The sequence below is a fragment of the Vanessa tameamea genome, chromosome 20 (genome assembly GCF_037043105.1).
Source record: "Vanessa tameamea isolate UH-Manoa-2023 chromosome 20, ilVanTame1 primary haplotype, whole genome shotgun sequence".
In the NCBI taxonomy this organism is placed as follows: domain Eukaryota; kingdom Metazoa; phylum Arthropoda; class Insecta; order Lepidoptera; family Nymphalidae; genus Vanessa; species Vanessa tameamea.
The window spans coordinates 1,569,974-1,591,711 of record NC_087328.1 but is presented as its reverse complement, the minus strand read 5'-3'; the positions used below and the strand labels follow the sequence as shown (position 1 = coordinate 1,591,711).

General features: G+C 33.2%; 1 protein-coding gene across 1 annotated transcript in view; it reads right to left on the bottom strand.

The window, feature by feature from the left end:
• Positions 1-812: 812 nt before the first annotated feature.
• Positions 813-21,738, bottom strand: part of LOC113403833 (F-box/LRR-repeat protein 7) — a 50,005-nt gene continuing 29,079 nt past the window's right edge. Inside the window, exons 2-8 of the mRNA XM_026644450.2 lie at positions 7,690-7,917; positions 6,014-6,205; positions 5,456-5,600; positions 3,880-4,065; positions 2,606-2,751; positions 1,878-2,051; positions 813-1,121 (exon numbers count right to left, since the gene is read on the bottom strand). Coding sequence (XP_026500235.1) covers positions 909-1,121; positions 1,878-2,051; positions 2,606-2,751; positions 3,880-4,065; positions 5,456-5,600; positions 6,014-6,205; positions 7,690-7,905 — 1,272 coding nt within the window. The 5' untranslated portion in view covers positions 7,906-7,917 and the 3' untranslated portion in view covers positions 813-908. The remainder of the gene's footprint in view (positions 1,122-1,877; positions 2,052-2,605; positions 2,752-3,879; positions 4,066-5,455; positions 5,601-6,013; positions 6,206-7,689; positions 7,918-21,738) is intronic.

Genomic DNA, 21,738 nt, shown 5'->3' with positions numbered 1-21,738 from the left:
TGATATAATTGTAATGACAACTTCGTATTGATTTTTCTTTAATTTTATTTTATTTTGTTTAAAAAATATTGGTATTATATTATTTTGACAAACATTATTTACAATAAAACGTAATTATAAAGCTATAATACAGATATTCGAAAAATATTCAATATAGCACCTACAACGTACAAGCTATTTTTTTTAAATAACCTCAAAGGTAAAAGTCTGGACTTGATCAACATTTTTTATTTTCAAAACACAAATCATTAATAATAATTAAAAACTAATCTTATATCTATTTATATACATAGACTTTCCATGAGTTTCACAAAAAGGCAAAACATTTTATATTCGAACGTCTTTTCTCTTAACCAATTTTTGATTTCAATTTGACTATATCTGAAATTTCAAACGAAATATTAAAATTGGGCACTATACCAAACGGATATTTTAATCTTCAATCTTGATGTTATGTACCAAAGCTGCATTAACGACCTGATGACTTAACGTGTTATTTAAACCAGAATTTCCAAATAACCTAAACCAATATAGATTATATTTCCAGCAAAATTATACATTGCAAAAATGAACGGAAACGTTCAAAATATTTGATACACCAAACATATAAACATAGGTAATATCAACAATAATATTATCAGCGATTCACATATCCGATTTTGAGAATTCTTGTATTAGATAGTTCGTTTATTGAAAAGAGTCATAAACGTTGTAAAGGCTGTACAACTTAAAGATACGTTCCAAAGCAATAACAATGAATATCAACCAATCTTGCAAACTCTAAGTACTCATCGTGTTCAAAGAAAAAGGCAAAAATATATAACTTGTAGAGATGAACACTTCCTGCATGATGTTTTCTTGCTTCTTGAACGTCAAGACCTAAGAGAACCAAGTATTTACACATATGTTCAACAGAATCCTGGATTTGTATGTTCAATAACACATCTTTTACAGTACTTCTTCACCGCCCTGTAACCTCGTAATGTGACTGGCGTGTCCTGTATGTTCAATTGAGTAAGTCCCCGACAGTAATAAGCAACTGCTTCGAGGCCGTCGTCGCCTATCAATTCACAGCCTCTTAAAGCTAATTTCTTTAGATTGGGACAGCATCGTGCCAGGATCTGTAAATGAGAATAATTATAATCTATATATATAAATGAAACACCCCTAAATGATTAATTATTAAATCTCTGAAACTATAACAACTAAAAACTTGAATCTTGGCAGGTAGGTTGCTTACAGGGTACAGATCCTCCGTAGCTATCCGCTAAGAACGGATTTCACGAAACCCTTAGGGGTCTAAGGGGGTAAAATAGGTTTGGAAGTAAGTGTTTTATAAATTTCGCGCGGGTAAAGCCGCAGGTTCAACCAGTGTAAAATATGTTAAAGTTTAGCATCTAAGTTATCAGGTACGAATCGGCATATCGTGTCTATATTTTTTTCTAAACTCTGTTTATTAAGCAATCCGCCTCAATTATATACGTTTAATTATCATATTCAAATATATGTAGTTGTATATGTAATTGTAACCATATATTTGTATATTTTCGTTTGTATGAATGTGTTTTTGTAATTAAGCAAACTGTATAATAATATATCTTTAGCAAAAACTGGAAACGTTATTTTCTACCTAAGTCCTACCTACCTACTAAATATTTTTTACCTACTGTCTAAGTTTGGCTGGTAGAGAATGCATTATGCCCCTTTTTACAATAAATGTTTTTGTTTTGCAATAAAGAATTATTATATAAATAAATGTGGTCAAATTGCAGCCAAATAGTGTCTTATTCAAGTAGGCTTTTACAAGCACTTTTGATTAGCACATTATATTAAGTGCAGCTACCATCGGTAAAAGGTATTAAAGATTTAATCCTGACCTGTAAACCAGCTTCAGAAACATCAGTAGCACCAAGATCGAGAGCTCGTAACCTAGAGCATCCTCGTCCGATTGCTTCTACTCCATCATCACCCAGCGCACCGCAACCTCTCGCATTCAGGTAACGGAGCTTGTAACAACGCCTTGCTAACGTACTTATACCCGAATCTGATACCTGGAATAAAATATTTTATTCGTAATTAGCCGTGACTTCGTTGGCTTGATCTTCAAAAAACCACTCACCTATTGTAAGATTTTTTTTTAAACATACAAACTGACAAAATAGTACTCAATCATACTAATTTTATAAAGATACAAGTTTCGTCTGTTTGTCTATATTATTTAGTTAACAGTTCTAGGACGGACCTAAATTAGTAACAATTTGTATCTTTAAAAAAAGGGACAACAGTATCGAGCCTTATCAAAATAAATATTAGATTAATATTACCTTTAAAATTTCGCAATTACAAATGATCGTTTAATAAATGCGTGAAGAAATACACGCAGTATATGGTAGGATATATTAGCATTACGAGCGGATCGATTTACAAATGTTTATAACATATTACTTAAAAAAGAAATGTAAATATATCATACGAAGTCGGGACACACAGCTAGTCAGTACAAACAACACCGCACACTGTTTATTACACATTCAAATACAGTCAGGAGACAAACTACAAAGTGTAGAGACCCAGAAGTTATTAACTGAATTTAAGTATTAATTACCTGTGAACATTTTGCAACTGAGAGATACCGCAACGCAGGTCCCAATTTCGCAAGCTCGTATAGACCGAAGTCCGTGACTCCCGTGCAGTCAGACACACTCAACTCCTTGAGTGCGCAATATGAAGGTATCCATCTAACGCCTGCATCTATAATAGAAAATAATAAGAATACATGAATTTATAATGTTTATTGTGACACCGTAGGTAGAAATTGAAGTGAATACATTCGTAAGTCACATTGACGTATCCCGTGGTCACACAAAGTTATAAATTATACACCTCATACGCGAAAATGTAAGGTATGATTACGTGTCCATTCCGATGGAAGAGGGAATAAAGATAAACAAACCTTCAAATCGCGTATTTCATGCGATTTGGTAATAACTCAGCTATATTGTGCACTACTAAGAGTTTATGATTAATATATATTTATTTATAATACAGCACTTATACACTTAACTACTTATATCCACTTTAATTTTACATCCAAAATAACAGTTTCGTCGACGTTCAAAACGTCATTTTTTCGAAAATCCTTAGTAACTATCATAGATTATTTTATGGTTGGACTAAAGTACAGTGTCGCATCGAATCACACCGCAACGCATTTTATATGTGATAAGGAAATTAAAGTTTTTTGTTGTGTAATAAGTATACGGACAAAATAATGAGCCGCTCATGATATTAAATACTCTTCATATTTTTTACGTCACACTAACGTTGTTTAATCTCATAGAAAATCAATAGTGAACCCACAATCATCAGTTCAGATTCGCGCACTTAAACCACTCCATTCGACTAAAATCTGTATGCCCGACTAAGGGACGTTTACAGACAATCAAATGAACATTTCGTTTAGTTAGTTATATTTATTTATAGGCTATTTATTTAGTACAAGTTAAAATCACAGTTTTTTTTATATATATATATCTTACTCTCTTTAAGTATCAACAAGCAAAAACAACATTATAATAAAAAAATATATTTATCGGTTTCGGTTATGGTTTTGGAGCTCCATAACATCCCTGGAATAAACATTTCTTACAGCGCCAATGCGCCTCCACCTTATCGCTAAGATGTTATGTCCCTTGTTAATGTATTGCTGTTTGGAGGTAGAATATCTCAGGAATGGTACATAGCAGATAGGCTTGCTTACATCGTTTTAATTTCATTTGTAAAATGACGATACAAAATTTCTTAAAGAGATTACTTGAATTATCTTTTTGTTAACTTCATTCAATTCAGAAGATATAAATGAACATATCATCATCTTACCTGTGACTAGAGTACATCTCCTGAGGTAGAGATATTGTAAAGACGGACAGGTATGGAGTAAGGCACATAGACCCGCATCAGAGACCGCACTGCAGTCGGTTAGGTCGATGTATTCTATGGGAGGCCTTCTCGTCGTTAACCGGCTTTCAAGCCACGCCCACTCTGGCCAGTCTACGTTTGGACAACCTGAAATTATAAAGATTTCAATTTTATTTCATTTTTTAAAAGAAAATAGACCATGGATGTAAAATCTCTCTAGGATGAATAGTTGAAAAAACACAACTCCACCCCATATAATAAGGATCATGGCATGCGACTGAATGATCAACAACATATACGATATAATGAGAAAGACTATTTCATAATAATTACTTCTTTAAAGCTTAATTAATAAATCGATACTTTTTTATCTTGTATTTAATTACAAAACTGAGAATTCTATAAAACGCTGGAGCTAAAAAACGCGAGAAAGAAAATATTATAAAAACTTTGACGTTTTGATTTTGTTCACAAATATAATTTCAAATCCAATTATCTGTTGTTAGAACACGAGTTTAACTTAAACTTTGATAACAAAATCGCAACTCCAACAGTATAAGTCGTCGGAATAATTAATAGGACGTTTGATAGAAGTTCCTTAAACTTCTTAAGTAATACACGTGTTTAATTGATATTCACAAAGAACCGAGGTATATTGCTTTTTAAATTATAAAAGTTGAACTTATTAATAAAAAATAAGGAAATATATTTTAGAATACCTAATTGAAACTTAAACCAGAATTTGGGGCGTGTTTCAGAGATTGTTTTAGTTTATAATGTTGTCGCCTACAGTTTCTCTCGCGTTTTAGGGGTTGTTCATTAGGTGTTAAAAAAGTAGCTTTGGAATTCAAGCCATACAGAATTCGGTTGAGTGGTTTGATTATGAAAGAATTAGTCGATCGTAAGGGATATGTAAATCTAAGTTTTATTTATCAATATTATAGAATAGAGCGTTATTTACAGCTTTATAGCGTAACAGTTAGTTTGGTTTGGACGTGCTAAACTAGATTGCAGTGCTAAATTTAATCAAATTCGGTTCAATGGTTTGGCAGTGAAAGAGCAACAAACAAACAGACAGATAGAGATATAATATTAGTATAGATTATATAAACAGCTGCACTTCGTAGTGACACCCGCTTTAAATTTATCCTATTGATGTCAAACATATTTTTGTGTTACATTATTGTCAAGACGTATAATATTGTACATTTTTTTTTTCTAATTGCAAACAACCTAGAGATTGCTACTGTCATAATTTAGGTTAGTGCGCCACCAACCAATGGTAACCAAGATATGATGTGATGTTATGTCCATGTATTTGTTTCATTGTCTCTCTCACCTATCTCTAAATACCGAATTAAATTATTTTCTTGTAATATCCGAACGTCGATATTTGTCAAGCGTTCGGATATCCCAAGATTTAATTCGGAATTTATAGATGGATAAGAGAGACTGACATTAACAAATATAAATCTAAATATGAAAACTTGGGATCTCAGAATTAACCAACAATACATTTAAAACTAAAATAACTCACCAGTTAGATCAATATGCCTTAAATCCACTAAATCTGTGATTAGAGGTGCCAATGCTCTTGCGTCCATTGTATTAGAACCGGTTAATGCCAGATGCGTCAAGTTTCTAAAAGTAGCTGCTAATAATTGAGCACCAGCAACAGTTATCTGTAAATAAAGATATATGTTTTTAAATTTAGTTTAAAATGATTAATATAAACTTCTAACATTCGTGTCATTGACACATGACAAGTACCAAGTTTTCTCTGAAAGTTTCTATAGAACTACACTTCCGTATTCAATAATATTAGTGATACTTTTTTAAATTGTAATGATTTCCTATTAAATTAAACAATGTTTTTCTTGGTTAAATATTATATATATAATGTATATAGAAAAAAATACATACATATTTGTAAAATTAGGTAATATAAATGCTGCTGGAAGAAAGGTTTCATTATGGCCAACTTCCCACCTGAATATTCATTTGCTAATGTTTTCTTTTTTGGAAAATCTTGTAATAATTTTTTTACAAAAATAATGATGAAAAGTACTACTATAAAAATATTCAATCTACTTACCGCACAAGTCTTCGACCGCCACTCCCGGACAGCGCTAACACAGGGTCCCGCTCTGGCACCCGCACATCGAGCAGCTATTTCTAAAGGACCAGCAGCCCTTACTCTTCTCCATGGTTCTGGTCTCACTGTTAACCTGGCCACGAACCTTGACCATCTTCTACATACCCGTGACATTCGACATAAGTCTGAAACCTAGGATTGAAAAAATATTGTTTATCAATTTTATAACGATATTTTTCCTGACGTACTTAGTTTGTGTATATATTTCAATTGAATAAATATTCTCAAATTTCAAATACAATTTGATGTTTATTACTATATTAATAGCATTACACTTGGTGGTAGGGCTTTGTGCAAGTCCGTCTGGGTAGGTACCACCCACTCATCAGATATTCTACCGCCAAAGAGCAGTACTCAGTATTGTTGTGTTCCGGTTTGAAGGGTGAGTGAGCCAGTGTAACTACAGGCACAAGGGACACACATCTTAGTTCCCGAGGTTGGTGGGGCATTGGTGATGTAAGGAATGGTTAATATTTCTTACAGCGCCATTGTCTATGGGCGGTAGTGACCACTTACCGTCAGATGACCTATTTGCTCGTCCGCCTGCCGATATCAAATAAAAAAACAAAAATTCACACAGACAGAATAACATCTTTTATCCAGAATTTTAATTTACGTCTTTCTGAATAAACGGTTTTCTAATTGTATAGTTATATATTATATTGTTAGTATTACACAATGTTTTGTCTCTTTCATTGGAATGTTAAATTGCCAAAGACGAAAAGAAACAAATACATTTGTAATTGACCTGCTATATAAAATTAATTAGTAAGACCGTTGAAATACGAATAGAAGATATGGAATGACATTTATTTTTGCAAAGGAATTTGAAAATAATTGGTATTTATCGCAAAAAGACAAACATTCATTTGACTTTATTTCATATTTTCCATTGTTTCTCTTTTCGAATGATAAATTGATCACAAGAGTGAGAAATTAGTGTTTAAATCAAAATTAAATTTAAAAGTATGTCTGTTAGGTACGGTAAATGTACTTTTATTCGGCCTTCGTTTATCCGACGCTCTGATTTATCCGATATTCGAGTGTACAAAAAACGCAAAAGTTTCGAGTCGCGAGCGTGAACAAACTTTTTTTGGTTGTTTCCGACTTTCCGCATCCAACTACCAAGCAACTAATCTGAAGTGTCATTCAAGCGGTGACTCGTTTCTTTCCATTTCTCCTTCTCAACTTTAAGTTCATTGACTCGATATAATAATTAGATTGTGGATTTTGTAATAGGATTCGAATGATACCACTAGGATAGAATAGTGGGATTAATAGTTCGTTTATTTTTTAATTACACAGATTTAAAAAAATAATGGTGGTAAAAATGTTAACACTATTTCAATGTTGAACCGCACTACCTATTCTCTAGGCGAAAAAAATACCAATCCTCTTAACACCATTAGAGTCGATTATGATGCGACTTTACACGATATTTCTTCTAGATCCAATTGCTCGAAACGACACAAAGGCATAATTTCTTATCATAGAACAACATTTGGATCGATTGTCCGCGTCAGCTGTTTCCGAATTAACTTAACATTGAAGAAGCGATGCTATAATATTTATGAGCGATATAAGGCCTGAATAATATAATATAAAATAATATTTACCTCTAGATACGATAATATCTTAAGCCACAGAGCATCAGATAGTGTGTTATCACGACGTCTCCTTGGTGGACCACAGTCGGCCAACGTGTGATAGCCCTGGTCCAAACTCAGCTCGCTGAGGTCAGCAGCGAGGGAGAGTGCTGGCTCGGGAGGAGGAGGTGGCCGTCTTCTGGCCCCTCCGCAGACACCCGGCCCAGAGCAACTCCCGCTTGACATAGTGCAGGAATTCTGAAAAATAGATTGAAAAATCACATCAACATTCGCATGCCTTAATCTATTTTTTAGTCAGTTTTTTGTAACATTGAAAGATAAAATATACGATAGACTTTTAGGCTGATATCCTGCCTAATGCCAAACCTGCTTGGAAATACTTCGGCTCTTCCATTGGTTTTATTATTTATCTGAACGTTTTATTAAGTTGTGTATGTGGGATTTAACAAAGTATAAGTTATTGATATTGATAAAATTATGATTGAATTGAGATAGGTTTATTGTGTCAATGACTTCCTCGATAGTCTAGTGACTAGATATAAAGGCCGCAGAACCCGACGCTCTGGCCAATATAAAGCTTTTGGGTGTTTCTATCGAAAAATTCTTAGTACCAGCCTGTAGTTTCAAAGTAAGAAGTGTGTACACTCTCCTGCCTTGGAAAGTATGTAAAAGTTAGTCCTGCGCCTAAACTCCTTCTGGTTTCGTCGGATTTACCGTCCTGGGGGATTATGAGGGAATAAAGCGTGTACTTGTGCGCACACACTTTACTTGGTGGTAGGGCTTTCTGTAAGCCCGTCTGAGTAGGTACCACCCTCTCATCAGATATTCTACCACCAAACAACAGTACTCAGTATTGCTGTGTTCCAGTTTGAAGGGTGAGTAAGCCAGTGTAACTACAGGCACAAGGGATATAACATCTTAGTTCCCAAGGTTGGTAGCGCATTGATGATGTAGGGAATGGTTAATATTTCTTACAGTGCCATTGTCTATGGACGGTGGGGACAACTTACCATCAGGTGGCCCATTTACTCATCCGCCTACCTTTATCATAAAAAAACACCTGTGCACTAAAACTTCGCCTGCGTAATTGTCTAATTTACCTTAAGATTAGCTGCCGTGACCGAAATCATCATTATTATTGTCATTATTGTGTCAATAAATTGATGTAAACAATTATTAAGAAACTCATCACAAAACACGATCATTAAATATCAGAAAGTCATAAGCAACAAAATAACATTTAAAGGATACGTGTATCAATAAAGCGTATCGCGTAGTGAGATTCGAAGTGAACTTTAAACTTTGAGTGTTAGAATAGAATACAAAAGTGAATTGATAATCATATCTGAATTTATTTCATTTATTTTTATAATAGAAAAATATATAAAATTATTTAGTAAAACGCGGTTATTTTAATATTACAAACAGACACTCCAATTTTATTATATGTATAAATATAGATTAGTTTAACAAATTAAAATATATTTAGGATAAAATACATCTTAAGATCAAGAATAAAACCATAAAATATAGATAATTAAACATTTCAGCTGTTATTTATAAAGCTGTCGATTTCGTGGTTACAGAATTAATACGACAATTTAATTATTGAAATTGCGCCCATATTTATGATCCTGTATAATTGCGGAGTATACTTGTAGAATGTCTCCTACATACATGTTGACCTTAGTGTGCAATTAAGATAGTGTCTTTACAATGGGCTCATAAATCAATCAAGAGTGTCATTTGTGAATCGCCTTTCATCGAATACTTCGTCAGTGAATAAATTTTGCTCATTGTCAATCATATGGCGATAAAAATGGACTATACTTTATAGCACGGCGTTTTTATTTGTAGTAGTGGTCGCTCACTGGTCGATATTCGTTCGTCATTTTAATGTTAGCAATTGCTAACAAAAATAAAAGGTTGATTCGAATTATAGAAAAATGGGACCTTAACTTAATGATACCTTGTCAATATTAAAGTAAACCCAAATGATATAAAAAGCTTCATTTATTTTCAACATTAAAATGACGTGTGTTTTCGTTGGCAGTATTCACGGCAGCTATATTTTTTTCTTTTTAAATATTTATTTATATTTATGTATGTGTGTGTGTTTCAAACGAATGGTAGTGTGTATAATATACTTTTTTAATTAAATGTATTTCTAATGCAAATTATATAGTAATATTAGTTCGTTCTTTCTCCATATGAATTTTAAGCCTGCCAAATTTCATACTCCTCCGACGGTAGGGTTGCCAGGCATCCGGATAGAGCCAGACATAGTTAGGCTTTTTGATTGTGTATCCGGCCAAAATAAACGGTGTCCGGCGTGTCCGGCTTTTGTTAGGCATTTTAAATTTTATTTATTTCGCAAACGAGGTACATTTTATTTTATTTATATATATATTTTTTATCGTACCTATTAATACTGAGGCATAAAATCTTCAATAATGTAGGGTGTCCGGCTTTTTTACCAAAATGTTTGGCCAAACTGGCTGGTCTCTCCGGCTATTAGGTTTGGTAACCTGACAATCCTATCCGTCGGTAATATTCGTAAAAAGGGCACAAAGTTTTTCAATTTGAGCGCGCGGATAATTATAGTGAAGTAAGAAAATTTAAAACGAATACCAATTCCCGTAGTTCAAAGACGAATACACGGCATTCGTACTATGGGGTTATGTATTCGCTTCAGATTTAAAGTCGCTCCTGCCTTTAGTTTTATAATCTGACCAAAATGTACATAATAAACGTAATGTACATAATAATTACCAATAGGTTAAGAAGGCATATTATTCGATACAAGATTATATAGATGATAAAAAAGCGTGGAGTTAATGCTCGTTGACTTCCGGGCAGGATACATAACATACATATATAATTGTATTTAACTAACATGACAGTATTTTTAGATGTTAAAAAAGATTAACTACTGAGTTTCTTGCCGGTACTTCTCGGTAGAATCTACATTCCGAACCGGTGGTAGCTTTACTTAAAAAAGTTTGTTAAATGACGATTCAAAAGTGCTTGCAAAAGCCTACTTGAATAAAGTATTTTGATTCGATTTGATTTGTATATCATGTAAATTATGACGTGTCAGAAACCGCAGGGCATAGTTAATATATGTTAACAAAAATAATTATTCTGTGTAATCTGTGTAAACAAAAGAATTACGAAAATTTTTACGCGCACTTAAATCATTGTATTAGTACTATTATCAAAATGAAGTGGAGTCACCGTTATTATGCGCAATCTGAACTCTATCAACGAGCGTCGTATGCAAATATGTTAAATGCTTGTTTTTAATATAATATCAATAGAATCCACGATAATAAATTTGTTTAATAACAATTTCGAACACAGCGTGGGTCGAATATACAGTTTGAACATTTTAAAACTGTTTCTAAATCTAAAGAAGCAATTCAATATCCGTAATATAACATACATAACATAAACAGCCTGTAAATTTCCCACTGCTGGACTGAGGCCTCCTCTCCCTTTGAGGAGAAGGTATGAGCATATTCCACCACGCTGCTCCAATGCGGGTTGGTGGAATACACATGAGGCAGAATTTCGTTGAAATTTGACACATGCAGGTTTCCTCACGATGTTTTTCACCGCCGAGCACGAGATGAATTATAAACACAAATTAAGCACATGAAAATTCAGTGGTGCCTGCCTGGGGTTGAACCCGAAATCATCGGTTAAGATGCACGCGTTCTAACCACTGGGCCATCTCGGCTGACCCGTAATATAACCCGTAATAATATCATAATACCGTATTAAGATAGTTCAGTGGTCAACATTATAACATTATTTGGATACTCATCCATCTATTACTAGTGAGCCAGTGTAACTACGCGCAAAGGGACATAACATCTTAGTTCACAAGTTTAGTGATGCATTGATGATTTGAGAATTGCTTAATATTTCTTAGAGCGACATTGTCAATAGACAGTGATATCCACCACCTTACCGTCCGTCCACCAAACCACTTACCGTCACCTATTTTATAAATAAAACACTATATTGACATATGTATATTAATACAAGTTAGGAACGTATATTTCTCAACCTTTAAGTCTAATGTTTTTACTGATAGTTTATTGTTAAAAAAATGTCAGAAGAGAAATAGTTGTTGTCTTTGGCTGTTTACATATAAATTCCAATCCTACGGTGTTGACTAAATAATAAGTTGTACCGACAACTTTATGCAATAAAATAGGTTCCCTATTTAACGGAAATGTCGTTAAAATCTACATAATGCAAACATCTACACTTATATTGAGACTGGTCGCAGCATTAATGTTTATGTAATAAAATAGAAACGTATGTAATAATAATAACGCTCGTATCACGTTATATATATATAAAACAAAATCCTCGCGTACGTCTGTCTGTTTGAACATGATAAACTCGAAAGTTTTAGATGTATACTTTGTGAAAATTGACAGATTACAAGAAGGACTATAGTGGCGTGCGTTGCTTCGACCAATTATAATATATGCTTGATTCTTGATTTGTTTGTATTCTGTTGTTTTATTTTTAAGAGTTTTGTATTTAATTAAATATTGGACAACATCACATACATCACTCTGATCCCAATGTAAGTAGCTAAAGCACTTGTGTTATGGAAAACCAGAAGTAACGACGGTACCACAAACACCCAGACCCAAGACAACAAAGAAAACTAATGAATTTTCTCTACATCGACTCGGGCGGGAATCGAACCCGGGACCTCGGAGTGGCATACCCATGAAAACCGGTGTACACACTACTCGACCACGGAGGTCGTCGATATGCGACAGAGAAGTATTATTTAGACTCTTATTCTACTCGTACGAAGCCGGGTCAGGTTGTAGTCAGCTAGTGTAACATAACTCTATCTTGTTATATACCTATTATATTTACAGAACACAGCTTTTAGGTTATTGACATAACATTTACAACATAACGATACGATCCCAGGGGCGAAACAGTAACCACAAACTTCAACTTGTATAACAAACTACAAAACAGGCTTGTGTAATCCTAAAGCGCGTTAAACACAGCTAGTGACATGCAGATAAGGGAATTTTATTAATAAAATATAACGGAGAAGGCATAGATGGGAATAGTTTAAGGCATGTTAAAGTGTGAAGTGCGAAGATAGCGGGTTCAAATACTACCAAGTTTTCAAGTGTTTGTGTTTTATTCATCGTGCTACGCTACGCGGTAAAAGAGATCCTCGTTTCTTAACGTGTGACGGTTTAAATGCTGCGACATATATTTATATCCTCCGATCCACATTGGGTAGGCATGGTGTATATTATATATATATATATATATATTATATATATATATATTCTTTTTTTTGTTTGAACACTCAAACAGGCCTCTAAATTTAACAAAAATGCTTTCTTTTTGTGAGAGGGCTCTCTAGCGGTGAGAATTAAAATTAAATTAAAACATCACGCGTATATTCTAGAAACGGGTACGATGTAATCGCATCTTACATACTTTCTACAATAAATAATTACAAATTGCTATAAGATATTATTTTTTCTTAATCTATCATTTTAATTACTTCAATAATGATCTACTAATTTGACTCATTTATATAAAACTAACTGTAGCCCACGGTTCCGTCCTTGGAGTCCAACGTTGCTTCATACCAAATTTCATCAAATTCGGTTCAGTGGTGGGACCGTGAAATAACAACAGACAAACAGACAGAGTTTCGTTCGCATTGATAATGTTAGTATTGATTATAAAAACTACCACCGGTTCAAAGAACTCCTATACGATATACATTTTAATATATTAAATAGCCTGCAGACGATCGTTTCATTTTCCAGTGAGTTTAACCGTCTCTTCCAAGCAAACTTATCTTTACATTTTTTAAATAAAGAATTACGAATAACAATTTTTTTTAATCCAACTTAGAAGATGAATATTGTACTTATTCGGAAAACATCGGATGCAATATATTATTATTATATATGTATATTTGTCATGAGCGTGCATTGTGTGCGTGTATTGTGTGTGAGCCGGGATGGCCCAGTGGTTAGAACGCGTGCATCTTAACGGTTGATTTCGGGTTCAAACCTAGGTAAGCACCACTGAATTTTCATGTGCTTAATTTGTGTTTATATCATCTCGTGTTCGGCGGTGAAGGAAAACATCGTGAGGAAACCTGCATGTGTCTAATTTCAACGAAATTCTGCCACATGTGTATTCCACCAACCCGCATTGGAGCAGCGTGGTGAAATGTGCTCCAAATCTTCTCCTCAAAGAGAGAGGAGGTCTTAGCCCAGCAGTGGGAAATTTACAGGCTGTTAATGTAAAATGTATGCTTATGTATATGTTTTTTACATTTTTAGTTTTATCATCTTCGTTAATTGTACAATAGTAACACGATTTATTCCCATTTTTGTTCAATTACCAAATAAAACATAAACCCGTACTTATTAACTGAATAGGGAAAAAAAATATTTTTTTGTTCATGGATTTTAAGCATACAGTCATCTTGATGATCTGGACGAGAAACAACAACGCCAACAACGTCAAATTTATCCCAAAATATTGGAAATAAATAACGTTTAATATAAAAGAGAAAGTATATTTAATATTAAATAGTAACATGAGATTAATTGATACGTCATATCTCCCAAAGTTTTTGATAAAACTTCGAACGAACTAACTACATCCCTCGCAAACTTTGTTTCTTGTCTTTTTGATATCGTGTACCATTAGTTGCTAGACATATATTTACTTGAACATTTTCCGGAATAGTCCATATTAAATTATTATCGGAATACATTAGTTTGAGAGAGTGGCACTAAAAAAATACAAGCAATTTTTTTTAAAGTGAATTTTGTTAAAAATTTTAAAGTAACGTGAAGGGCACGCCTTCAAAATCAAAATCAAAATCAATTTGTTTAAGTAAATTTCACAATGAAGCGTTTTTGAATCGTCGATATTTAAATACTACCACCGTTTCGGAAAGCAGCTTCCAGCGAGAAGAAACGGCAAGAAACTCGCATAGTTGCTCTTTTCAAATAAACAGATTTACAATTTTTTACAGTAATTACTGTCCTGTGATGGAACCTGAGCCTAAATCTAGACGTTTTTTTTCTAAAAAGTATTCTTTTAATGAATAATAACATTTATTTATTAATTTAGTCCTAATAAACTTTTTAAATTTCGAAAATGGTAAATTGGTTACATTTCCCGGTATCTTATTATATATGCGTATACCATTGCCCAAAAACGTTTTCTGTACCGTATGCAAACGTTACAAGTTTATTCTTATTTCTTGTATTAATAGTATGAATATTAGCTTTTATGGAATATTTTTGTATATTCTTCGAGAGCGAATACATCTATACTTTTAACCGAAATGCAACCACGTCGGCCAATTATAATAGTGAGCTGCCAGAAATACAGAACATGATCTGACACGACCGAAAAGGGATCAGACGACAGAAACAACGGATTTTTATGCTTTACTAGGAACGTGAGTATAACACTGACATTTTAAAAGTTCGGGGAAAAGTATTTTCGTATTTTACAAGTACATTGTTGCAGTAGTGTTTAATTTGACCATCAATAAGTAAGTGTAATGCTTCTATGTTGAATAAAGGAATTTGAATTTGAGTAAAATCTCTTTGGTTGGATTATTTGTATCTTGTTGTTTTTGACACCATTAAATAGATAATATTTTAAAAATGGAAATTATATCTATTATTTTTCAGTCCACCAAAATTATTGAATCTTACGAAGAAATGCGATACATTTTGAAGTTTTATTACATAAAAGGATAAAATGCTACCCAAAACGTGAAACCTATTTGTGACATTTTTGGACTTAAAGCAGTATCAGTAAGAGTGGCTCAAAATTGATTCAAGCTTTCTCAGCCCAAAAATTTTGTCGTGTCTTAATCAACAAACAGAGTGTAGTTTTTATAATAACGCCAGACCATATGAGAGAGCTTGGCTGGGAAAAGTTGAAGCATGCCCTGATCTTGCACTTTCAGATTTTCACCTATTTGGATCTTTTCAGAATTATATTGGTAGTTTTGGGTTAACATCAAGAGAGGACTGTCATATCTACTTGTCGCAGTTTTTTTATCATAAGGGTAAGTGTATACATATGCAAATTATCATCCACCACATGCATGTTTCCTCATGATATTTTCTTTCAACACCGAGCATGAGATCAATTATAAACCCAAATATAGCACATTAAATTCAATGAAGCTTCCAAAACGTCTTTTCAGCTCACTGACTTAACAGCTCATAATTCGATGACTATTATTAAAAGAAAACTATACTTTAACATTTTTACTCATCCTGTCCAGGGTTATAACCTTAACTGTTTCTAGATCTACATACTTGAACTAACAAGTCAGCAAATATGATATGAAATAAAGATCCTGTACTTTGCTAATATCGTGGCTGCAAGATCGTAACGTCGCGTTCGAATATTAAATCGGGACAAATGACAAACTAATAATAATGTTGTGGCCATTTACGATTCATTTAGTAGTAATATTTTCATATATACTATGCATATTTTACATTATATAAAAGAAAGTAGATGTAGATGATTCTAAACTGTGTGAAATCAATATTATTACCAATATCAAGATATAATTTTTAGCGTCAGAAACGTAACGAATATTTACGTATGTATATATAAAAGCTGCTCTGAAATTTGATTTTGAAAATGGAATATATTTCCTTTTTTTTTTATGTAAAACGTAGGCACGGGCAATTGAGCGACCTAATGACAAGTGGTCCTTAGTCGACAAGCAAGTCTCGACAACCCCGCAAGGACTGACTTAAGAAACAAACATATATTTGATGTGTGGGTGATATGGAACAGATGTGTTTTTTCGCGGATAGAAAATATCCACATACCGTTAAACTATTGAGGGTTCAAGCTCTAACCGCACGGAGAGAGCCACTTCCAAAATGTAATAATTGTTTTTTTATAAAATCTATATCATCCTCCTGCCCATATTCCAATTTTACTTGGGGTCGGCGCAGCATGTCTTCTACCATACTTCCCTGCCGAACGTCAGCTCGAAAATATTTCATATTAATATTATTTTTTATTATTGTTATTTCTTATTATATTTTATATTCTTTTTATTTATTTCAATATTTATATTTTATTTTTTTTGCGAAAATATTTCTCTGTTTGTATATTGCTCTTAACACTAAGCCGAATTTAACATAAAGATTCAAAAGTGCCTTCGTGAATGAGGAATATTTTTATTTCGATTATTGATACTGATATAACAGTTCCACATAAAGAATCTTCAAGAACAAAATATCACGTTCAAGCCGCGGTATCTTTACAAGATTTCTAGATAACAATATTATTTAAAACGTTCGAACTATCATTCATCGCCTACAACTCTGTCTTCGCTATGATTATAAAACAATTTATTGTAGTCAAGTGTTCGGCTACATCGAGATTGATGTCGATAATATCAATAAAAAATACAACAAAGTATTCGTTTTTATTTAAAAATATACCTTATTTACACAGCGATAAGATCTAAAGGCTTTACATATACTGCGTAAAGCCGTCTTTCCCTTTAGCCCGCCGACCGCCACCTACACACGGAATTCGCAATTTATGCTATTCGGTCCCGTAACCACGTCTTCGAGACATCGATGTTAAGATATTGTGTACCGATTGTTTTCGTTTTACGATCGAATAGTTTCTATTTAGAATTTCCTTTCACGCATTTTATTTCAATTAAAAACTAAACCGAATAAGAAACGCAAGAAATTCTATTGGATGTTATTTTTGCTGGCACCATCAACATCCCTTTTGGTTCCCTTGGAAATAATGATCATCTACTTTTTTTTTAGTCTTAGTAAACGAAAAATCTGAATAAAAATTCAGGTATTTTTTTGCATAACACCTTCGTCTGAGCAAATATTTCCGGCAGATTTAAAAGACTAGACATCGCAAGCTATATTGTGTACAATTGTAAACACAGGTGCACACTCCATACCCCTACTGCCATAGTTCAACGACACAGCAACTTGATACGATTGGTGATAAATCAGGCGTAGTGTAGACCAGCTCAACGTTCTTTGACGGCACGAAAATGTAAACACAGAAATCTTGGCAGAAATGAATAACTATTATTTGCCCGATTCGGAATCTAAATTCAGGAAATCGAGATCTGCAGCCTTTTTATCTAGTTACTTGGACACATTGTATCAATTGCACATATTTATGTGTGTAAGTCATTCAAGGCTGTGGAAAAAAAGTGTGAATATTTGTCTCGCATTGCTGGACTAATGTCTCCTCCAGAAGAATTGGAACTTATTCCACCATGCTGCTCCGATGCAGATTAGTAGATACATATGTGGAAGAGGTTTATCCGATGTTTTCCTTCACCGACTAGTACGACAATTATAAACCAAATTAAACTCATGGTGTTGCAATATTTAATTATCATTTAAGATTCACGTGTTCAGACCACTGGAACATCTCAATTCATGTCATCTATCGGATAATTATTATTAAATCCTATAAAGCAAAGTACTCTGAATACGTCGTTCTAAGCAATCAGACTTATACAACTTGAAATTTGATGAAATAACTTCGATCCAGTTTTGACGGCACAAGTCGAGATAATTCTAATATCTGGAATTCTAATTTGGAAGAGAACGTTGATCTTAGTCGAACATCGAAATCCGGGCAAATCAATTTGTTTATATGTGTGACAATATGGTTTGAAGTGTTGTCACGCATACATATATATATATATATATATATATATATATATATATATATATATTTTAATAAATATTGGACAACATCACATACATTACTCGGATCCCAATGTAAGTAGCTAAAGCACTTGTGTTATGGAAAATCAGAAGTAACGACGGTACCACAAACACCCAGACCCAAGTCAACATAAAAAACTAATGAACTTTTTCTACATCAACTTGGCCGGGAATCGAACCCGGGACCTCGAAGTGGTGTACCCATGAAAAGCGGTGTACACACTACTCGACCACGGAGGTCATCATATCCATAATTATGTTGGTATAAGTTCCAAAAATTCGCCAACAATGATACAACTGTCCATCTATTAGATATTTACAGGCTCCTATCCTTCACTTCATAGTTTTCCGATATGGAGTAAGATTATATAAGATGAGGAGTCAAATTACGTCGATAGATTTTTAGACAACTACTTCAACAATGAATGGAATAGTATTTCATTTTAATCGATTTAAATAATCACAAATTGTCTAAGTTTAATTTATATAAGTTAATATTACACTAAAATGTAGTGGCGCCAACATTTAAAAACCCACGCATGCTCTTGGCTTGTATAGTAATTTGGTTAAATTAAACCGCCACGTATTCCGTGGAATTATTACTTTTAGTCGTAAATCGTACATGATGTACGTTTACCAATAATTTGATTTCTAATATATAGAAGGGTTTAGAGGAGGCCTTTGTCGACAGACAAGCTGTTCAACTAAAGCAACCAGTTGCCGATCATTTTAATACAAATTAGAATTAGAATATATATTTAGTTTTTAACAAGTAGGCATGTATCAATTTATTGTAAGAAGAACAGCATTAAAGGCTATTTATTATATAGAAGGGTCAATAACCTTGTATTATAATCATTCATCATGAGCTAATCCTGTGAGCTGTTTGTCGTACTTGTAAAAAAAATATTTGACAAATATTTTACGGGCAACTGTCATACGCTCAGCCTTTTTGTGAATGCCTTTACTGTTGTTGGTGTTGCCCGCCCATTCGGGTTCCTGATGCACTGAGTTTTGGATCGTCAGATAGTATAAAAAAAAAACTTACTTATACGGTCTTTCATATCTTATATATTAAGAGCGTAAGCCGATTGTCCCAGTGATTATGGGACGATAGCTGCACATAAAAAAACGATAATGGTCTCATTTTGAAGAGCTCCAGTCATAGATGTGCAGAAAAATAAAGAGGATTCTTGATTATAATTTATTAATTTGTTACAATTTAATAAATAATTAATTTCAGAGAGCGGAAAAAAATTACTGGCCGGTTATGGAAAACTAATGTATTTGACATTTCAAAATGGTTTCAACAGTTTACAATGAAATGAAATCAAAACAAAACCTGTCATAGGTTTTGAAATACCTAAAAAATCTTCTGATTAAACGCGAAGTTTCGCGGGCGACCCACTAAGATAGAGTTAGTCAATTCTACTCGGAAGAAGCCATAATAAATAAAATGTTTATAAAGGATCAATATAAAAACTAGAAGTTCCCAGAATACTGACAGTCTTTCCCCTTAATAAAGTCTAAAAAATACGTTTAATAAAAGAGCCGAATGCTACGTCCGTCTTACAGAATTTCAAACTACAAAAAACACAAACTAAAGTTTTTTTAACAAATTAAATGAGCGACTAGTTATTTATTAATAGAAGCATTATTTCTCGTGTAGTAATAATTCTATTAAATGTCGTATTTACTATCATATAAAGTCTTTACACATATTAAATTTATGTAATTTTGACCTCTTTATATATTACATTAAGGTTCATTACAATTCAAATAAATACTCAGTTAAGTTATTAATAACATTTAATTGTAGTCTCTATTTATATACAATTAAGATCTACAAGCTCTCATATGGATCCAGGTGCGCCAAGGGCAACGCGTAGGCATGGTGAATGTTGGCGCCAAAGCCTTATTGGTACTTGAATTTATAGAACAGCAACCGTCAAACTAATCAAAATGGCGCACTTTATAATTGATTGTCATGTTAACCGAAATCGTTCTAAAATGTTATTCGATCAGAGATATATTGGAGTAGAATAACCGTGAGTCAACATTTAACGATACTACGAAGTAAAATGTTTGATGACAAATTATATTTTCATAAACCAGTTTTGGACAACATCACATACATTAAATAAATGCATTACTTTGATCCCAATGTAATTGGCTAAAGCACTTGTGTTATTTAAAATCAGAAGTAACGACGGTACCACAAATACAACATAGAAAACTAATGAACTTTTTCTACATCAACTCGGCAGGGAATCGAACCAGAGACCTCGGAGTGGTGTACCCATGAAAACCGGTGTACACACTACTCGACCACGGAGGTCGTCAAAATTGCAATTACATTGGCATATACATTTAAAGAAAAAGGTTAATTCAAAACGCATGATATTGTATGTGCACGTGCTGATCTGAGTCAATTTTTGTTTTTTTATTTTGTCACTCAATTTCATTGAGTCTCATTGCACAAGGTTTCCTTATGGTAAAGTTATTCTTTTTTCAAATTTCTTTTCATATTTCTTGTGTCTGTATTAGCCCTAGTATTCTGTTCCAATACCAATACTAACCTTCCATTGGTTCTTTTCCAACAATTTTATCTTTCCTCTCGTATCTTAAGAAAAGTGGCGATTATTAGGTGATAAGTAAATATCTTCTGGTCAGCAAGGAACATTTCCCAGCCGCATTATTCTTATGGTTCACAATCCCTCATCAACTATTCTCTGGAGTCTGGTACTTTATTTCAGATATATCGAAGTTAAATCTCTGAGCACTGCTCAAAATCATTCTATTAAACGTTACCATGTTACTTTTTTGCGACCTTGCCCTTTATAGCCGTATATTCTTAACTTCCAATCTCGCAACGTTTGAGACAGTTGATCGTAATCGTAACTAGTTTAATAAAATTAGAGGTTCAAATTAAACTCGTACATTTTTACCATGACATCAATTATTTATGGACAACAAAATTTATCTAAAATTTGCAGCAACAACAACAAAATAAATCAAAAAAGTAACGACTACAAAATAAATATAACTGGTATTATTTACCATTTATATCGCTTCTGTCCATCCAATCCAATTATAAATTCCTTTTATCAAATTACTTAAATTAAAATAGACGTACAGGATATGATAAAAAAGAATTACCAACAAAATATTTAATTACGACATTTTAAATATGTCCATGAGTGCAGTTTTGGACAGCTAGTTTGTAGGTCATCAAAATACATAAATATTCTTTTGT